This window comes from Coregonus lavaretus (genome assembly GCF_964263955.1).
Source record: "Coregonus lavaretus genome assembly, contig: HAP1_SCAFFOLD_1014, whole genome shotgun sequence".
In the NCBI taxonomy this organism is placed as follows: domain Eukaryota; kingdom Metazoa; phylum Chordata; class Actinopteri; order Salmoniformes; family Salmonidae; genus Coregonus; species Coregonus lavaretus.
The window spans coordinates 130,001-144,529 of NW_028159349.1; the positions used below are offsets into that span (position 1 = coordinate 130,001).

A 14,529-nucleotide genomic window follows, 5' to 3' on the forward strand; every position below is an offset into this window, starting at 1 on the left:
TGCTCAGAGGATGGCTTCAAGCAAGGGTCAACATACAGCTGGCAACACATATGTTTTATATATAGAACGTCAGGGGGCACGTTGTGTGTTTGTTGCCCCAGCACTACACAGCTGATTCAAATAACCAACTCATCATCAAGCTTGGCTTATTTGAATCAGCTGTGTAGTGCTGGGGCAAAAAGGAAAACAGTGTTAGGGCTGGACCGAGTTTGGGAAACCCTGTCGTATGTGACACAGCGTGTATATATATATATATATATATATATATATATATATATATATATATATATATATATATATATATATATATATAAATATATACTGTACATGAACATACATGTTATCTGACAACACATAAAGGATGTATGTTTTAGACTACCCTCACTGACAGACTTGTTGTTGGCTGCCAGCACATATGGAATTGAAATACATTTTATAAAGTTGTCACACAGTGCTTATGTGCATGTTGTTGTACCTCACTGGCAGACACTGGGTTAGTGACGTTGTAGTGGAACAGAGACACTGGGTTAGTGACGTTGTAGTGGAACAGAGACACTGGGTTAGTGACGTTGTAGTGGAACAGAGACACTGGGTTAGTGACGTTGTAGTGGGACAGAGACACTGGGTTAGTGACGTTGTAGTGGAACAGAGACACTGGGTTAGTGACGTTGTAGTGGAACAGAGACACTGGGTTAGTGATGTTGTAGTGGAACAGAGACACTGGGTTAGTGACGTTGTAGTGGGACAGTGACACTGGGTTAGTGACGTTGTAGTGGAACAGAGACACTGGGTTAGTGATGTTGTAGTGGAACAGAGACACTGGGTTAGTGACGTTGTAGTGGAACAGAGACACTGGGTTAGTGACGTTGTAGTGGAACAGAGACACTGGGTTAGTGACGTTGTAGTGGAACAGAGACACTGGGTTAGTGACGTTGTAGTGGAACAGAGACACTGGGTTAGTGACGTTGTAGTGGAACAGTGACTCTGGGTTAGTGACGTTGTAGTGGAACAGAGACACTGGGTTAGTGACGTTGTAGTGGAACAGAGACACTGGGTTAGTGACGTTGTAGTGGAACAGAGACACTGGGTTAGTGACGTTGTAGTGGAACAGAGACACTGGGTTAGTGACGTTGTAGTGGAACAGAGACACTGGGTTAGTGATGTTGTAGTGGAACAGAGACACTGGGTTAGTGACGTTGTAGTGGAACAGAGACACTGGGTTAGTGACGTTGTAGTGGAACAGAGTGGAACAGAGACACTGGGTTAGTGACGTTGTAGTGGAACAGAGACACTGGGTTAGTGATGTTGTAGTGGAACAGAGACTCTGGGTTAGTGACGTTGTAGTGGAACAGAGACACTGGGTTAGTGACGTTGTAGTGGAACAGAGACACTGGGTTAGTGACGTTGTAGTGGAACAGAGACACTGGGTTAGTGACGTTGTAGTGGAACAGAGACACTGGGTTAGTGACGTTGTAGTGGAACAGAGACACTGGGTTAGTGACGTTGTAGTGGAACAGAGACACTGGGTTAGTGACGTTGTAGTGGAACAGAGACACTGGGTTAGTGATGTTGTAGTGGAACAGAGACACTGGGTTAGTGACGTTGTAGTGGAACAGAGACACTGGGTTAGTGACGTTGTAGTGGAACAGAGACACTGGGTTAGTGACGTTGTAGTGGAACAGAGACACTGGGTTAGTGACGTTGTAGTGGAACAGAGACACTGGGTTAGTGACGTTGTAGTGGAACAGAGACACTGGGTTAGTGACGTTGTAGTGGGACAGAGACACTGGGTTAGTGACGTTGTAGTGGAACAGAGACACTGGGTTAGTGACGTTGTAGTGGAACAGAGACACTGGGTTAGTGACGTTGTAGTGGAACAGAGACACTGGGTTAGTGACGTTGTAGTGGAACAGAGACACTGGGTTAGTGACGTTGTAGTGGGACAGAGACACTGGGTTAGTGACGTTGTAGTGGGACAGAGACACTGGGTTAGTGACGTTGTAGTGGGACAGAGACACTGGGTTAGTGACGTTGTAGTGGAACAGAGACACTGGGTTAGTGACGTTGTAGTGGAACAGAGACACTGGGTTAGTGACGTTGTAGTGGAACAGAGTGGGACAGTGACTCTGGGTTAGTGACGTTGTAGTGGAACAGAGTGGGACAGTGACACTGGGTTAGTGACGTTGTAGTGGAACAGAGTGGGACAGTGACTCTGGGACTCTGGGTTAGTGACGTTGTAGTGGAACAGAGTGGGACAGTGACACTGAGACACTGGGTTAGTGACGTTGTAGTGGAACAGAGTGGGACAGTGACACTGGGTTAGTGACGTTGTAGTGGAACAGAGTGGGACAGTGACTCTGAGACACTGGGTTAGTGACGTTGTAGTGGAACAGAGTGGGACAGTGACTCTGAGACACTGGGTTAGTGACGTTGTAGTGGAACAGGGACACTGGGTTAGTGACGTTGTAGTGGAACAGAGTGGGACAGTGACTCTGAGACACTGGGTTAGTGACGTTGTAGTGGAACAGAGTGGGACAGTGACTCTGGGTTAGTGACGTTGTAGTGGAACAGAGTGGGACAGTGACTCTGAGACACTGGGGTTAGTGACGTTGTAGTGGAACAGAGTGGGACAGTGACACTGGGTTAGTGACGTTGTAGTGGAACAGAGTGGGACAGTGACTCTGAGACACTGGGTTAGTGACGTTGTAGTGGAACAGAGTGGGACAGTGACACTGAGACACTGGGTTAGTGACGTTGTAGTGGAACAGAGTGGGACAGTGACTCTGGGACACTGGGTTAGTGACGTTGTAGTGGAACAGAGTGGGACAGTGACTCTGAGACACTGGGTTAGTGACGTTGTAGTGGAACAGAGTGGGACAGTGACTCTGGGTTAATGACGTTGTAGTGGAACAGAGTGGGACAGTGACTCTGAGACACTGGGTTAGTGACGTTGTAGTGGAACAGAGTGGGACAGTGACTCTGAGACACTGGGTTAGTGACGTTGTAGTGGAACAGAGTGGGACAGTGACACTGAGACACTGGGTTAGTGACGTTGTAGTGGAACAGAGTGGGACAGTGACACTGAGACACTGGGTTAGTGACGTTGTAGTGGAACAAAGTGGGACAGTGACACTGAGACACTGGGTTAGTGACGTTGTAGTGGAACAGAGTGGGACAGTGACTCTGGGACACTGGGTTAGTGACGTTGTAGTGGAACAGAGTGGGACAGTGACTCTGAGACACTGGGTTAGTGACGTTGTAGTGGAACAGAGTGGGACAGTGACTCTGGGTTAATGACGTTGTAGTGGAACAGAGTGGGACAGTGACTCTGAGACACTGGGTTAGTGACGTTGTAGTGGAACAGAGTGGGACAGTGACTCTGAGACACTGGGTTAGTGACGTTGTAGTGGAACAGAGTGGGACAGTGACTCTGAGACACTGGGTTAGTGACGTTGTAGTGGAACAGAGTGGGACAGTGACACTGGGTTAGTGACATTGTAGTGGAACAGAGTGGGACAGTGACACTGGGTTAGTGACGTTGTAGTGGGACAGTGACACTGAGACACTGGGTTAGTGACGTTGTAGTGGAACAGAGTGGGACAGTGACACTGGGTTAGTGACGTTGTAGTGGAACAGAGTGGGACAGTGACTCTGAGACACTGGGTTAGTGACGTTGTAGTGGAACATAGTGGGACAGTGACTCTGCGACACTGGGTTAGTGACGTTGTAGTGGAACAGAGTGGGACAGTGACTCTGAGACACTGGGTTAGTGACGTTGTAGTGGGACAGAGTGGGACAGTGACTCTGAGACACTGGGTTAGTGACGTTGTAGTGGAACAGAGTGGGACAGTGACTCTGAGACACTGGGTTAGTGACGTTGTAGTGGAACAGAGTGGGACAGTGACTCTGCGACACTGGGTTAGTGACGTTGTAGTGGAACAGAGTGGGACAGTGACTGAGACACTGGGTTAGTGACGTTGTAGTGGAACAGAGTGGGACAGTGACTCTGGGTTAGTGACGTTGTAGTGGAACTGAGTGGGACAGTGACTCTGGGACACTGGGTTAGTGACGTTGTAGTGGAACAGAGTGGGACAGTGACACTGAGACACTGGGTTAGTGACGTTGTAGTGGAACAGAGTGGGACAGTGACTCTGAGACACTGGGTTAGTGACGTTGTAGTGGAACAGAGTGGAACAGTGACTCTGCGACACTGGGTTAGTGACGTTGTAGTGGAACAGAGTGGGACAGTGACTCTGAGACACTGGGTTAGTGACGTTGTAGTGGAACAGAGTGGGACAGTGACTCTGAGACACTGGGTTAGTGACGTTGTAGTGGAACAGAGTGGGACAGAGACACTGGGTTAGTGACGTTGTAGTGGAACAGAGTGGGACAGTGACTCTGAGACACTGGGTTAGGGACGTTGTAGTGGAACAGAGTGGGACAGTGACACTGGGTTATTGACGTTGTAGTGGAACAGAGTGGGACAGTGACTCTGGGTTAGTGACGTTGTAGTGGAACAGAGTGGGACAGTGACTCTGAGACACTGGGTTAGGGACGTTGTAGTGGAACAGAGTGGGACAGTGACACTGGGTTAGTGACGTTGTAGTGGAACAGAGTGGGACAGTGACTCTGGGTTAGTGACGTTGTAGTGGAACAGAGTGGGACAGTGACTCTGAGACACTGGGTTAGGGACGTTGTAGTGGAACAGAGTGGGACAGTGACTCTGGGACACTGGGTTAGTGATGTTGTAGTGGAACAGAGTGGGACAGTGACTCTGAGACACTGGGTTAGTGACGTTGTAGTGGAACAGAGTGGGACAGTGACTCTGAGACACTGGGTTAGTGACGTTGTAGTGGAACAGAGTGGGACAGTGACTCTGAGACACTGGGTTAGTGACGTTGTAGTGGAACAGAGTGGGACAGTGACTCTGAGACACTGGGTTAGTGACGTTGTAGTGGAACAGAGTGGGACAGTGACACTGGGTTAGTGACGTTGTAGTGGAACAGAGTGGGACAGTGACTCTGAGACACTGGGTTAGTGACGTTGTAGTGGAACAGAGTGGGACAGTGACTCTGCGACACTGGGTTAGTGACGTTGTAGTGGAACAGAGTGGGACAGTGACACTGGGTTAGTGACGTTGTAGTGGAACAGAGTGGGACAGTGACACTGGGTTAGTGACGTTGTAGTGGAACAGAGTGGGACAGTGACACTGGGTTAGTGACGTTGTAGTGGAACAGAGTGGGACAGTGACACTGGGTTAGTGACGTTGTAGTGGAAAAGAGTGGGACAGTGACTCTGAGACACTGGGTTAGTGACGTTGTAGTGGAACAGAGTGGGACAGTGACACTGCGACACTGGGTTAGTGACGTTGTAGTGGAACAGAGTGGGACAGTGACACTGGGACACTGGGTTAGTGACGTTGTAGTGGAACAGAGTGGGACAGTGACACTGGGTTAGTGACGTTGTAGTGGAACAGAGTGGGACAGTGACTGAGACACTGGGTTAGTGACGTTGTAGTGGAACAGAGTGGGACAGTGACTCTGAGACACTGGGTTAGTGACGTTGTAGTGGAACAGAGTGGGACAGTGACTCTGAGACACTGGGTTAGTGACGTTGTAGTGGAACAGAGTGGGACAGTGACACTGGGTTAGTGACGTTGTAGTGGAACAGAGTGGGACAGTGACTCTGAGACACTGGGTTAGTGATGTTGTAGTGGAACAGAGTGGGACAGTGACTCTAAGACTCTGGGTTAGTGACGTTGTAGTGGGACAGAGAGGGACAGTGACTCTGGGTTAGTGACGTTGTAGTGGAACTGAGTGGGACAGAGACACTGGGTTAGTGACGTTGTAGTGGAACAGAGTGGGACAGTGACTCTGGGTTAGTGACGTTGTAGAGGGACAGAGTGGGACAGTGACTCTGAGACACTGGGTTAGGGACGTTGTAGTGGAACAGATTGGGACAGTGACGTTGTAGTGGGACAGAGTGGGACAGTGACTCTGGGTTAGTGACGTTGTAGTGGAACAGAGTGGGACAGTGACTCTGGGTTAGTGACGTTGTAGTGGAACAGAGAGGGACAGTGACACTGGGTTATTGACGTTGTAGTGGAACAGTGACCAGCATGTACGAAGTTAAAACCAGAGTTGTATGTATTTGCCGTTCACATACTGTGGAATAATTTAGTGCAAATTATGACTTTGAACTGCGGTGTGGGTTAGAAGAGATTTAAACATGTGGTTACCAAACTTTTAGCTCAGCTGAATTCTGGTTTAGGAGAATGCTGCTAAATAATTCTGTTTATTAACATGACTTTCCAATGCTACTGTGTGTGTGTGTGTGTGTGTGTGTGTGTGTGTGTGTGTGTGTGTGTGTGTGTGTGTGTGTGTGTGTGTGTGTGTGTGTGTGTGTGTGTGTGTACGTATATTTCCTCTTCTGGTCTTAATCCGTCTCAGACATTGATGACTCTGGGCTCTTTGACTCTGAGTCTGTTTCATCCAGGATTAGATGGATGGAGGCTGACACAGAGGAGACTCTCACAGACAGACAGACAGACAGACAGACAGACAGACAGACAGACAGACAGGCAGACAGGCAGACAGACAGACAGACAGACAGACAGACAGACAGACAGACAGACAGACAGACAGACAGACAGACAGACAGACAGACAGACAGACAGGCAGGCAGGCAGGCAGGCAGGCAGGCAGGCAGGCAGGCAGGCAGGCAGGCAGGCAGGCAGGCAGGCAGGCAGGCAGGCAGGAGAGTAGACTCAACCCCCCCCCCATGTTATTTACACACATACATTTCCCATCATGTATCCCTGCCCTGCTTTAGGCTGTCCCAAATGGCTCCCTACTCCCCATCTAGTGCACTCCATAGGGCAACACATAGAGGTTATTTTGAAGATCAAGTATAAAGGGGTTATGTTGTTGTTGTTGTTAGTAAGCCCTCTGCTCCCTACTGTCTCATTGGTTCTGCTGTCTGTAGTGTGTGAGTGTGTGTGTGTGTGTGAGTGTGTGTGTGTAGAGTGTGTTTGCTCTTTATTAGAAATTAGGGCTCAAATTGCACCTTATTCCCTTATGTTGATCAGAGTCCTGGTCAAAAGTAGTGCACTAAATAGTGAATAGGGTGTCATTTGGGATGCAAGCAACAATACAGTTGTACAAATCACTATATCCACGGCTCTATCAATATATCCACGGCTCTATCAATATATCCACGGCTCTATCAATATATCCACAGCTCTATCAATATATCCACAGCTCTATCAATATATCCACGGCTCTATCAATATATCCACAGCTCTATCTATATCCACAGCTCTATCAATATATCCACGGCTCTATCAGTGTATCCACAGCTCTATCAATATATCCACAGCTCTATCAGTATATCCACAGCTCTATCTATATCCACAGCTCTATCAATATATCTACAGCTCTATCTATATCCACAGCTCTATCTATATCCACAGCTCTATCAATATATCCACGGCTCTATCAATATATCCACAGCTCTATCTATATCCACAGCTCTATCTATATCCACAGCTCTATCTATATCCACAGCTCTATCTATATCCACAGCTCTATCAATATATCTACAGCTCTATCTATATCCACAGCTCTATCTATATCCATAGCTCTATCAATATATCTACAGCTCTATCTATATATCCACAGCTCTATCTATATCCACAGCTCTATCTATATCCACAGCTCTATCTATATCCACAGCTCTATCTATATCCACAGCTCTATCAATATATCCACAGCTCTATCTATATCCACAGCTCTATCTATATCCACAGCTCTATCAATATATCCACTGCTCTACCTATATCCACAGCTCTATCTATATCCACAGCTCTATCTATATCCACAGCTCTATCTATATCCACAGCTCTATCTATATATCCACAGCTCTATCTATATCCACAGCTCTATCTATATCTACAGCTCTATCTATATCCACAGCTCTATCTATATCCACAGCTCTATCTATATCCACAGCTCTATCAGTATATCCACAGCTCTATCTATATATCCACAGCTCTATCTATATATCCACAGCTCTATCTATATCCACAGCTCTATCTATATCCACAGCTCTATCTATATCCACAGCTCTATCAATATATCCACAGCTCTATCTATATCCACAGCTCTATCTATATCCACAGCTCTATCTATATATCCACAGCTCTATCTATATCCACAGCTCTATCTATATCCACAGCTCTATCAGTATATCCACGGCTCTATCAGTGTATCCACAGCTCTATCAATATATCCACAGCTCTATCAATATATCCACAGCTCTATCAGTATATCCACAGCTCTATCTATATCCACAGCTCTATCTATATCCACAGCTCTATCTATATCCACAGCTCTATCAATATATCCACGGCTCTATCAATATATCCACAGCTCTATCAATATATCTACAGCTCTATCTATATCCACAGCTCTATCTATATCCACAGCTCTATCAATATATCCACGGCTCTATCAATATATCCACAGCTCTATCTATATCCACAGCTCTATCTATATCCACAGCTCTATCTATATACACAGCTCTATCAATATATCTACAGCTCTATCTATATCCACAGCTCTATCTATATCCACAGCTCTATCAATATATCCACAGCTCTATCTATATCTACAGCTCTATCAATATATCCACAGCTCTATCTATATCCACAGCTCTATCTATATCCACAGCTCTATCTATATCCACAGCTCTATCTATATCCACAGCTCTATCAGTATATCCACAGCTCTATCTATATATCCACAGCTCTATCTATATCCACAGCTCTATCTATATCCACAGCTCTATCTATATCCACAGCTCTATCTATATCCACAGCTCTATCTATATCCACAGCTCTATCTATATCCACAGCTCTATCTATATCCACAGCTCTATCTATATATCCACAGCTCTATCAATATATCCACAGCTCTATCTATATCCACAGCTCTATCTATATCCACAGCTCTATCAATATATCCACAGCTCTATCAATATATCCACAGCTCTATCTATATCCACAGCTCTATCTATATCCACAGCTCTATCTATATCCACAGCTCTATCTATATCCACAGCTCTATCAATATATCCACAGCTCTATCAATATATCCACAGCTCTATCAATATATCCACAGCTCTATCAATATATCCACAGCTCTATCAATATATCCACAGCTCTATCAATATATCCACAGCTCTATCTATATCCACAGCTCTATCTATATCCACAGCTCTATCTATATCCACAGCTCTATCTTAGCTGCATTCTAAGGATGTTGTTGTGTATTTTAGTACTAAAACATTTACTTAAAAATGAAGAAAAAACAACTTGAAACATTTGTATCGTTTTATTATTGTTTAATCAATACAAATGAATGAACATGATGATGCCAAATTCATCATATTATATGGCACCATGAATGTAATTCATATATATTACCTGTTGCCACACAGTAACTATTCTTACTGAAAACAATAACATCACAGCTGGAGATAGCCGTTAATAGAATTAATGTGAATATCTCTTATTATTATTAGATGTAATCTTTAGACGTGTTGTGGTGTTGGCCAATCTGTTTTCATTCTGTTGAATGGCTCTTCAGCTCCCCAGGCTGAACCTCGGGGCTCAGGGCACACGTTGTGTTTGGCGCCCACGCTGCAATGAGGCACACACACACACACACACACACGCTAATTACAATAACAGAGGAGATCAGCTGGTTGCTCTGCTCAGTCAGATATACACCATAGATAGACACTAGTCTCTCTCTCCTATCTTTATCCTTCCTTCCTCCCTCCCTTCCTTCCTTTCTCTCTCTCTCTCTCCCCCTTTCTTTCTCCCTCTCTCCCCCTTTCTTTCTCCCTCTCTCCCTCTCTCCCCCTCTCCATTCTCCCTCCCTCTCTCCTCTTCTCTCTCTCTCCCTCTTTCCCCCTCTCTTTCCTCCTCTCTCTCCCTATCTCTATTCTCTCTCCACTCTCCTTCCCTCTCTCTATCTTCCTTTCTCTCTCTCGCTTTCCCCCTCTCCCCCTCTCTCTCTCTTCTTCTCTCTCTTCTCCCACACCAGACACAGCTCATCTCTCTCTCTCTCTCTCTCTCTCTCCAACCCAATACTGTAGAGACCAGACCACATGCCATTCACCGGAATATATTATGTTCTGTATATCCCACGTATCTTTCTCCTCACCCTATGAACACTCATCTCTCTCGGTCGCCAATTAACTTGCCGGCCCTGATCCCAAATCAGATAATTGCTGCCAAAGTCCATGGCTATTGCCTAGCAGCAGTGAAGAGTATCTTCTGTAGCTGTTAGGTACATTTTAATTTTAAAGACTCAAAAGGGCTGAAACGCTTAAAAAAAATAAAAGTCCTGAAAGTAATTAATTGAAGTGCGAAGTGGAAAGCTGTTCATGCTTCTGGATCAATTTTGTTCCTGACGTCTTTAAGTAAAGTCCAGACAGAGTCATTTAAAACACTGTGTGCGTCCCACACGTCGCCCTATTCCCATAGCCCAAACGTATATAATATCTGACTAAAACATCATCACTGTGCGTCCCACGCGTCGCCCTATTCCCATAGCCCAAACGTATATAATATCTGACTAAAACATCATCACTGTGCGTCCCACGCGTCGCCCTATTCCCATAGCCCAAACGTATATAATATCTGACTAAAACATCATCACTGTGCGTCCCACGCGTCGCCCTATTCCCATAGCCCAAACGTATATAATAGCTGACTAAAACATCATCACTGTGCGTCCCACGCGTCGCCCTATTCCCATAGCCCAAACGTATATAATATCTGACTAAAACATCATCACTGTGCGTCCCACGCGTCGCCCTATTCCCATAGCCCAAACGTATATAATATCTGACTAAAACATCATCACTGTGCGTCCCACGCGTCGCCCTATTCCCATAGCCCAAACGTATATAATATCTGACTAAAACATCATCACTGTGCGTCCCTCGCGTCGCCCTATTCCCATAGCCCAAACATATATAATATCTGACTAAAACATCATCACTGTGCGTCCCACGCGTCGCCCTATTCCCATAGCCCAAACGTATATAATATCTGACTAAAACATCATCACTGTGCGTCCCACGCGTCGCCCTATTCCCATAGGCCAAACGTATATAATATCTGACTAAAACATCATCACTGTGCGTCCCACGCGTCGCCCTATTCCCATAGCCCAAACGTATATAATATCTGACTAAAACATCATCACTGTGCGTCCCACGCGTCGCCCTATTCCCATAGCCCAAACGTATATAATATCTGACTAAAACATCATCACTGTGCGTCCCACGCGTCGCCCTATTCCCATAGCCCAAACGTATATAATATCTGACTAAAACATCATCACTGTGCGTCCCACGCGTCGCCCTATTCCCATAGCCCAAACGTATATAATATCTGACTAAAACATCATCACTGTGCGTCCCACGCGTCGCCCTATTCCCATAGCCCAAACGTATATAATATCTGACTAAAACATCATCACTGTGCGTCCCACGCGTCGCCCTATTCCCATAGCCCAAACGTATATAATATCTGACTAAAACATCATCACTGTGCGTCCCACGCGTCGCCCTATTCCCATAGCCCAAACGTATATAATATCTGACTAAAACATAATCATTTCAAACCTAGCTTACATTTGTATACGATCACATATATCTCTGCGTGTAAATACTTTGGAACTGATTTCCAAAATGTAAATCACTTGGAACTGATTTGATTTGCTGGTGTTTTTACATTATTATATATTATGCCCCCCCCCCCCGAAAACCTGGGGGGCCAAATAAAATCCCCCTGGGGGGCCAAATAAAATCATCCCAAATAAAATCATCCGCGGGCCAAACTCTGGTCCAAAGTAGTGCACTATAAAGAGAATCTGGTCCATTTGTCTTGGGGTGTTGACTCTGTGGGGTCTTGGGGTATTGACTCTGATGTCTTGGGGTATTGACTCTGAGGTCTTGGGGTATTGACTCTGAGGGATCTTGGGGGTATTGACTCTGAGGTCTTGGGGTATTGACTCTGAGGTCTTGGGGTATTGACTCTGTGAGGTCTTGGGGTATTGACTCTGAGGTCTTGGGGTATTGACTCTTTGGGGTCTTGGGGTATTTACTCTGTGAGGTCTTGGGGTATTGGCTCTGTGAGGTCTTGGGGTATTGACTCTGTGAGGTCTTGGGGTATTGACACTGTGGGGTCTTGGGGTATTGGCTCTGTGGGGTCTTGGGGTATTTACTCTGTGAGGTCTTGGGGTCTTGGGGTATTGGCTCTGTGGGGTCTTGGGGTATTGGCTCTGTGAGGTCTTGGGGTATTGACTCTGAGGTCTTGGGGTATTGACTCTGTGAGGTCTTGGGGTATTGACTCTCTGGGGTCTTGGGGTATTGACTCTGTGGGGTCTTGGGGTGTTGACTCTGTGGGGTCTTGGGGTATTGACTCTGGGGTCTTGGGGTATTGACTCTGTGAGGTCTTGGGGTATTGACTCTGGGGTCTTGGGGTATTGACTCTGATGTCTTGGGGTATTGACTCTGTGAGGTCTTGGGGTATTGACTCTGAGGTCTTGGGGTATTGACTCTTTGGGGTCTTGGGGTATTTACTCTGTGAGGTATTGGGGTCTTGGGGTATTGGCTCTGTGGGGTCTTGGGGTATTGGCTCTGTGAGGTCTTGGGGTATTGACTCTGTGAGGTCTTGGGGTATTGACACTGTGGGGTCTTGGGGTATTGACACTGTGGGGTCTTGGGGTATTGACTCTGTGGGGTCTTGGGTAATTGACTCTGTGGGGTCTTGGGGTATTGGCTCTGTGGGGTCTTGGGGTATTTACTCTCTGAGGTCTTGGGGTCTTGGGGTATTGGCTCTGTGGGGTCTTGGGGTATTTACTCTGTGAGGTCTTGGGGTCTTGGGGTATTGGCTCTGTGAGGTCTTGGGGTATTGACTCTGAGGTCTTGGGGTATTGACTCTGTGGGGTCTTGGGGTATTTACTCTGTGAGGTCTTGGGGTCTTGGGGTATTGGCTCTGTGGGGTCTTGGGGTATTTACTCTGTGAGGTCTTGGGGTCTTGGGGTATTGGCTCTGTGAGGTCTTGGGGTATTGACTCTGAGGTCTTGGGGTATTGACTCTGTGAGGTCTTGGGGTATTGACTCTGTGGGGTCTTGAGGTATTGACTCTGTGGGGTCTTGGGGTATTGACTCTGTGTTCTCATCCATTCTTCATTTTTTTTCTCCTCTCCTACTTCTTTCTCGCTGCTCTTTCATTCCTCTTCCGCTTGACTGCTACCCCTCTGTATTTCCCTTCCTCTCCTCCCTCTCTCCCTCTCTCTCCTCTCTTCCTCTCTCCTCTACTCTCTCCTCCCCTCTCCTCTTCTCCTCTCCTCCAGATGAGCAGTGTGAAGCGTCTGCGGCCCCGTCTTAACTCCATCCTGTTTAAGCTGCAGTTTGATGAACAGGTCAACAACCTCCGTCCAGACATCATGGCTGTCAACGCAGCCTGTGAAGAGGTCAGTGGTCCACACTCATTAACTCTCTCTCTCTCTCTCTCTCTCTCTCTATGTGTGTCTCTCTCTGTCTCTGTCTCTCTCTCTATCTCTCTCTCTCTCTCTCTCTCTCTCTCTCTCTCTCTCTCTCTCCCCCTCTCACTCTCTCTCTCTCTCTCCATCTCTCTCTCTCTCTGGAGAATGTATTCTTCTTTCCTATTTTACATGAATGATAATTCCTGATATTCTGTGTTAACAATAACATATAAACAATGCTTTGAAGCTTAAAGCCAAACAAGTTAGAAGTTAAGGTCTTCTAAGTTGTGTTTATGACTCCCTGTACCAAAATATACGCACGCATGACTGTCAGCGCTTTGGAGAAAAGCCTCCTGCTAAATCCAATGTGATGTGTTGTTGTTGTAGGTGAGGAAGAGCAAGGGGTTCAGCCGTCTGCTGGAGCTGGTTCTACTGATGGGGAACTACATGAACGCTGGCTCCCGCAACGCGCAGAGCTACGGCTTTGACCTCAGCTCCCTCTGCAAGGTGGGGTGGGGGGTGGGGGGCTGACCTCAGCTCCCTCTGCAAGGTGGGGTGGACGGGGGGGCTGCTGTCTCTTCCCCTCATATTTCCTTTCTCTCTTTCCCTCCCGCAACTCATTTTACGTACGTGTTCATATAACAGTTCTTCTCAGGTCTACTGACAGATACAGTGGGGGAGAACAAGTATTTGATACACTGCCGATTTTTCAGGTTTTCCTACTTACAAGGCATGTAGAGGTCTGTAATTTTTATCATAGGTACACTTCAACTGTGATAGACGGAATCTAAAACAAAAATCCAGAATATCACATTGTATGATTTTTAAGTAATTAATTTGCATTTTATTGCATGACATAAGTATTTGATACATCAGAAAAGCAGAACTTAATATTTGGTACAGAAACCTTTGTTTGCAATTACAGAGATCATACGTTTCCTGTAGGTCTTGACCAGGTTTGC

At 46.3% G+C, this 14,529-nt stretch overlaps 1 protein-coding gene across 1 annotated transcript in view; it reads left to right on the plus strand.

The window, feature by feature from the left end:
* Window positions 1–14,529, plus strand: part of LOC311122973 (protein diaphanous homolog 3-like) — a gene marked incomplete at both ends in the record, with an annotated part of 61,676 nt that overhangs the window by 24,113 nt on the left and 23,034 nt on the right. Inside the window, 2 exons of the mRNA XM_084197267.1 lie at window positions 13,436–13,555; window positions 13,955–14,074. Coding sequence (XP_084053393.1) covers window positions 13,436–13,555; window positions 13,955–14,074 — 240 coding nt within the window. The remainder of the gene's footprint in view (window positions 1–13,435; window positions 13,556–13,954; window positions 14,075–14,529) is intronic.